Genomic DNA, 7,154 nt, shown 5'->3' on the forward strand with positions numbered 1-7,154 from the left:
AGCAGCCACCAGAAGGTATAAACATGTAAGAGAGAGAGAAGCTATGCAAAAAGACTGAGAGTGGGAGTGAGCTTGCCAGTCATTATTGCAAAGTGTCCCTAGAGTAGGCAGGAAGGAAGACAGGAGAGCTGTAGGTGTCACTGCATGCTCCTCTAAGTCTGACCTTGGGCAGTTGTGGCCAGTATGACCTAACAGGTGAAGCTGAAAGCTCTCTCCAATCTTCTCCAGCTGCAGGATGATGGCCAGCTCTTGGAAGGCACCACAGCTCCTGTTGGCCATTCTGGTGACCCTGGTGGCCCTCAGCTACCAAGAAAAGAGAAAGACATTTATAAATGTCCAACAAGTAAGTGCAATGGATGCTTCTGTGAAGGAAATGTTGGAGTATGTCACAGAGGAATACAACAAGAAAAGTGAAGACGTGTACAACTTCAGGATCCTCCGCATCCTGAAGATTGAGAAGCAGGTGAGTGTGTGGCTTCCCTGTCTCTCCTCAACATAGGGACCCAGTGCTCTGGTAAAAATCCCAGGATTTTGTTTTGATAGTATCTCACTGTACTGACTAGGTTGGCCTCAATCTTGTAGCCTCCTTCCTGCCCCAACCTCCACATTACTGTAATTACAGGTATATGCTACCATTTCCCAACTGAAAGTGGTTGTTTTAAGAGAAATGTGCATTCACTAGAGTGGGTGAATCTGTCCTTTCAATGGTAACCAAGAAATTACACACCCAGGGATAACTGTTCTAGCTGGGTGCCTTTTAAAGCAGTGATACTGGAGCTTGCTGTGTGGTGTCCATCTGAAGCTTCCATGCAGCCGTGGTCAGTTTGAAAAGTTACAACATAAGACACATGGTCTACAGAAATTAACATGTGTACTAGCTAGCAATTCAAGAAAACTTGTACACAGCCCTGTGTCATGGAGAAAGATGAGTTTTCTAGTAGTCTTGGTGATGTCTCAATGAATGACTGAGCTAGGCCTGGAGTCAGACAGGAAGGAAAGCAGGGATCCTGCAACTGTGAAAGACTGGGCCCTTGCTGTGGAGCAATGTGGTAAAGCTGTGCCCCACATGTAGAACCCACAGTGGGGAGAAGAGACTATTCACCATTTCCCTTTCTCTCGCTGCCCACAGCTGACAGACCACATGGAGTTTCACATCAGAGTGGAAATGCAGAGGACCACCTGCTTGAAGACAGAGAAGAACCTCTGTGATGTCCAGAAAGGGGAACTTTATAAGGTGCTGGGCAAGTGCATTCACACAAAGCCATTTTCATCTTTTTTCAGTAGTTTTAGCATAAGGGAAGGGCAGACTTATTTGGGATCTATTCAAGCTTGCTTGAAAAAAATCTCAAGAATGGTATCTTCTCTTTCAAAGAGGAAACTAGGAATGGAAAAGGCTAAACCATCCTTTGTTGGTGCTGGAAGAATCACAAGGAGGAGGAAGAGAACCCAATGGGGAACAAACAGCTGGGTGGTTCAACTCCTGGCCAACCAGTTAATTATTAACCATATTTTAGCCCAAAGTGGGGAAATACATTTGAAAATAATTTGACTGGTGTAGGGGTGGGCTAAGAAAAACAAGTCTGTATGCATGGCCTGCTGAGGGGCCAACTGAGTGGCCCGCAGCTCCGAAGGCACATCAGTCCCCTTCAGACTTCATTCTGATCCAGCAGGAGGCTGGCCAGGTGTTGCCCTGCCTCATCACTACTCCTGTGTCCATTGTCAGGCTGTGTCCAACACACAAGATGGACCTTTAGGCTGAGAATCCTAACAGCCCCATAACTTTCTCTTAACCTACCCAAATAAATTTGATCAATTCATTGAGGGTGGATGACAGTTTCTCTCTCCTTGCCTGACAGCCTCCGGGTTGATGTCTAAATTTTTAATGTAATCATTATTAGCCTTACCTTTGTTTATAATATGTTTTTGTCCCGCTTATAAACTCTATGGTCAACCTAGTAATAACAATGCAGAGGTTCTCAACACACAAGCGTCCTTTCCTGGGCTCCCTCTTCCTATTAGGACATAAATGTTACGGTTTGGGCAAATGAAAGGAAGGAATTGGTGGAAAGAGAGAAGATAAATGTGTGGGTAAATAGAATTAGAAGGGTAGATTGTGAGTGGGTGAATGGATAGATGAGTAGATAAAAGGAAGAAAGAAGGAAGGAAACTATTAAGGAGAAGGGAGGATGGGAGAGAAGAGAGAACCGGATCCAATAGCAACCCACAGAGGGTGAGAATACCACATGAGTGAGAGTGATGAGAAAACAGATTCAGTAATTCCCAGCAGTGAGTACGGGCCGATCCGTCTCTGCTACCCCAAACCCGACAACAAATAGAACATTCTCTGTAATAATCTTTGTTTTTGTCACATGAATGAAGTCACATAAATACCAAGTTTGGAAGGGCAAAGAGGTAGTGCCATTTCCTCAGCTTCCTGTTTGAAATGCTCTTCCTTCTTACTTTGTGTATTGGCTCTTATGCCTTGTATTTTAGAAAGAGTCTGACCATGCACCCTATTTGAACTCACTGTGAACCTCTCATCTCAGATTCCCAATTGCTGACATTGCTGGGCACCGCCATGTCCAGCTCTTGTTCATCTTTAAAAACCTGTATTTGGGTCTTTTGTTTTAGCAAATCCAGTGCTACTTCTCAGTATATGCCAAACCTTGGTTTGAAATATACAAAATTCTCAACAAGAACTGTACCAGTAGCAACTGAAGTGGCTGAGTGTCATGGAGCACATGTTGTGAGGACCATGCGTCTGATCACCCTGCAATCAACAGTAATCCTCAATTCATACAATAAAGTTGTCAGCCTGTTCTCTCCATGGTCTTCATGCTCTGAATTCAGTTTTTTTTCTCATAGATAAAATTGTAATACTAATAATGTGGAGGTCCACTGAGGTTCCAGTGGGTGACACAGACAGATTCTGAACCCATTGTTTACACCCACGTGATAGCAGAACTGCATTCCTAGCTTTATAGGACTCTCGTTGTTGTTTGTGTGCTTTCTTTTTGTTTTGAGGCCAGTCTCTGGCAGTCTCTGGCTTGCCTTGATCCCACCATGTAGCCATATTGAACTCATTATGTAGCTGAGAATGACTTTGAACTTCTGATCTTCCTTTCCTCCACCTCCAAAGCACTGGGATAACAGACACATCAGCTTTATGCAGTGTTGCCGGTCAAACACTGGACTTCATAGAGGCTGTGACTTCAAAGAATTCTGTGCACTGAGCAACATTCCCAGGCTCAATACTCTAGGTTTTAAGACAAGATGGAGAAGATGGGGAGAAGGAAAATAAGGAGGTGGAGAGATGTTTACAGTCAGTGACTAAACAGCAGAGATGTTTACATGTGACTCCTACAAAGGGATCCCTCAGGAGCCTGACAAAGAGGCCCCCTCTTGGTATGAATCTAGAAGGAAAACCACAAAGAACTAAAAAAGACAAGGATTTGCTCCTGGTTCACAGTTGAGAGATGCATCCTGTTTATATAAGAAAACACTAAAGTCAGATCTAGACTCCCATAACCCTACACCAGGAATCAGGACCAAAGCAGAATGCATCTTGGATTCTGGAGTTTTTTTATCTATGAGAAAAAGGAAAATCTGCTCTGTGGGAAAGAGGACACAGACCACTTTGTTCTTCCCATATCAACCAATTGGATTAAATTAAAAGAGAAAGATGGCTAGTCAGGGAAAAGGCATAAACACTATGTCACAGGGGCTACACTTTGTATTTCCTATTGCTAATAATACAATACTACAAATGAATAGTTATTTGTAGTATTTTTAATAACTGGCCTAATTCTATATTAAAAATTTAGTTCAAAAGAGAAAAAACACAAATTATGAAATCTCTTTCATTTGCAATCGAACATGTTTAGCAGTTAAGTATACTGATGTCTTCAATTAAATTTGAAATGCATGAAAATGGAGACTGTTGGGTAAATATGAGAATGGGAAGAGAGATACATAGTATCAACCCAAAATACAAACTGCCGAGTGTAGGTGTGGGTATAAAGTTGTTCTTTGCAAAAATTCTTTCAACTTTAGATCAAGTTTGAAGATATTCACAGTGTTCTGGACAAAACCTGAATGGATACATTAAATTACTCAGAGTCAGACTTTAAAGTCAGAATATACTTGTATTGTTTAAAACATCTCACAGTGGAGCTGAAGAAATGGCTCAGAGGTTGAGACATTAACAGTTCATTCAGTCTTGCAAAGGACTTGAATTCTGTTCCCAGGACCCATGTCAGGCAACTTACAACCACCTGTAATTATAGCTCCTGAGGAGATCCAAGGAGTCTGACCTCAGTGGGCACCTGAACACACACACACACATACACACACACAATAGAATGAAAATATCTCAAATTTAGTTAAATCAATGAATAAAATGTGAAATTAATTATGACATTGGCTGCAATTTATCTTGTGCTCACAAACATAAGGAACTTACAAAGTGCTAAACAATTGTCATAATACTTAATTTAACATTCACAGGTTCATTTAAAATATGTGTTATGTTTCTTATTTAACAAGTTAGAGAATAAAAGGCAGAAGATTACATCATTTGTAGAAGGAATCAAGATACAAAGTTAATGTTGTTAGCCACTGCATCATTAAAAAGGGACATTTGAATAGAGATTGTTAGACACCTTCTACTTCAATTTCTTCAATTATTAGAAACAATTAAAAATAAAAACCCATGTCACCAGAGTCCCATAATTTCTACTCTGACAAAGTTCTTTTCCACGTATCTATGATTCAAGTGTAGTTTTAAAATACATTTTCATTAAACCTCTGGGAATTTTATACATGCATCTACGTATTTTAGTTATATTCATCTCTCACTCCTCATAACTCCTCCCAGGTCCACTTCCAACTCTTCTCAACTTTATGTTCTCTTGAGGAATGTAGCCATTGGTGAGACCACCACCTTCCATTGTGTGTCCTTACACTCATGAGCATGTGACAGCAGAAACACAGCTGGCCTCTGCAGGTTATAGAAGAGACTGGTAAATTATAAAGAAAACTTTATTTGGGTTCATGGTTCTGTTCTAAGGTTAAAGAGCACCATCTAGCGATAGCCTTCTTTTTGGCAGAGTCCTGTGGCATGTACTTATCTAAAGTGGCTTTCCTAACTGCCTGGCTCTCAAAATGACTCAGTAAGCCATTAACCATTAATCCGTTCATCACACAAGGGAGTTCATCCACTTATGTGAAGAGTGAGCAAATCACCTTCTAAAGTCTCAATGGGTCCACCTCTTCTCATGACGTAGATTTAGCAGCACCTAAACAGTGAGGCCACCTCAGAACTTCAACTCAGGACCTCAGTGTTCCCAGGCTCCTTCCACACAACTCCTACCATGCAGTCTCAGGAGAACTGCCAGCAATTCCATGTGCTCTTTCACATCTAATTGAAAGAGAAAGATCTCATACCATGACTCCAGCAAAAGAGCTCAAGAGAAGGCTTGGTGGTTAAGTGCATTTGCTGCTCTTCCAGAGGATCAGAGTTCAAGCCCACAACTATCTTATCCTCGAGCCCCAGGGGATCCAACAACCTCATATTGGCATGCATACTTAACACAGAAACACACAGACAAATAAAAAAATATTTCAAACTAACAAAAGAATTCAGTAAAAGTCCAGGGCTTAATACGATTAGTAGAGCCCACTGATACTGTATATTGTATAATATATACATACAGAAGGAGAGAGAGGGCAAGGGGGTAAAGAGAGAGTGGAGAGAGAAGAGAAAGTGGGTCAAGGGGGTGTGGAGAAGAGAGGGGAGATTGAAGGAGAGAGAGAGAGAGACAGTGAGAGATGTGGGAACACAGCAGATAGAGTTGAGGTATCTATCCAGTTAGGATTTGCTAAGGATGGCGCCAGTAACCATGATTGGAGCCTGGCTCCCCTGCTCCTTGGCTCTTTTAAGTTAGGATAACTCTAGGGCAGAGTAAGCCACAGAAATGGTAAACTGGAAACTGAGGTGGCATACTCCAAGAGAGTGGGGCTAGAGGACACAGCACAGGACCAACAAGTGTGAACTGAAATCTTGGGTGAACAGTGGCTATGTCAAAGCTCCCCAAGTCAGGGTTAGATAGGAATTTTTTGATAGCTGGGTTTTAGACTTCTGCTCACCCCATCAAAATTCTAGAATGTTTGGAGGGGCCCAGCTGGGATTCATTCTTCAAAATATCTGGACTCACACTAATCTACTTCTTATCTTTGGCTGAGTAAAGCAAGACACCTTTTTGAAGTTGTCTACGAAGTCTAAAAGTGATGATGCTTAGGAAGTACTATGCCTGATGCAGGTGGGAATCAAAATGCATGTAGCCTAGAGCAGGAATTTAGTAGAAGCCATGGTAGTAATTTACGGTGGCTCGCGTGCACAAGATTATCACATTTGGGCTATTTCATTCTCCAGAAAGTAATTGTGCTTTGAGAGAAAAACAGAGATGGAACATTTGTGCTCATTTGTCTCTTGGGTTTTTGAGCCAATGTTTGGTTGAAATGTATTTTGAAAATGATCTTATTTTTATAAGGAGTTACAAAGGTAACAAAGAGACATGTCCGGTACCCTTCCCCTGGTTTTCTCTGATGGTTTTATTTACATAACTGTAGAAAACAGAACACCCAGTTGGCACTGATACTCTCTCCTCTCCCCCCCCCCTGTGTGTGTGTGTGATTTTGTCACTCATGTAGATCCCTGTAAGTGCCAGTAGTGGAGATAAGCAGAACCATTTCACTCCAGAGCCCCACTATACTAGATCAGGACTTACATTCACCTCCCTTCATGCTACCTGCTTATCTGATTCTTCCTGTCTGTGGTTTTAAAAAAATAAGGCAAGTAGGATGGGATAGAGAAAGTTCACTTTTTTAAAAGAATTCAAAGCAGGGGCAGGAGAGATGTTTCAGAAGTTAAGAGCACATAGTGCTCTTGCAGAGGACCTGAGCTCAGTTCTCGGGACTCATATTGGGCAGCTCACAACTGCCTGTGACTCCAGACACAGGGGAATCTGGTGCTGTTGGCCTCCACAGGTCTCTGAACATATGCAGATACTCCTGTATAAATGCACATGGATGCATGTACCTAAAATAATGATAAATAACTTTAAAGTTTCAAAGTAGGACTGGGATGGAGCTCA

The 7,154-nt window shown here is 41.8% G+C and overlaps 1 protein-coding gene across 1 annotated transcript; it reads left to right on the forward strand.

Moving 5' to 3' along the window:
* The first annotated feature begins 235 nt into the window (after nucleotides 1-235).
* On the forward strand, nucleotides 236-2,718 carry LOC129672923 (cystatin-11-like). Its single transcript, XM_055602568.1, has 3 exons — nucleotides 236-463; nucleotides 1,130-1,234; nucleotides 2,632-2,718. The coding sequence occupies exons 1-3, from the start codon at nucleotides 236-238 to the stop codon at nucleotides 2,716-2,718; spliced, it is 420 nt and encodes a 139-aa protein (XP_055458543.1).
* Nucleotides 2,719-7,154: the final 4,436 nt, after the last annotated feature.

This window comes from Psammomys obesus, unplaced genomic scaffold (genome assembly GCF_907164565.1).
Source record: "Psammomys obesus unplaced genomic scaffold, mPsaObe1.curated_primary_1811, whole genome shotgun sequence".
NCBI classification, from domain to species: Eukaryota; Metazoa; Chordata; class Mammalia; order Rodentia; family Muridae; genus Psammomys; species Psammomys obesus.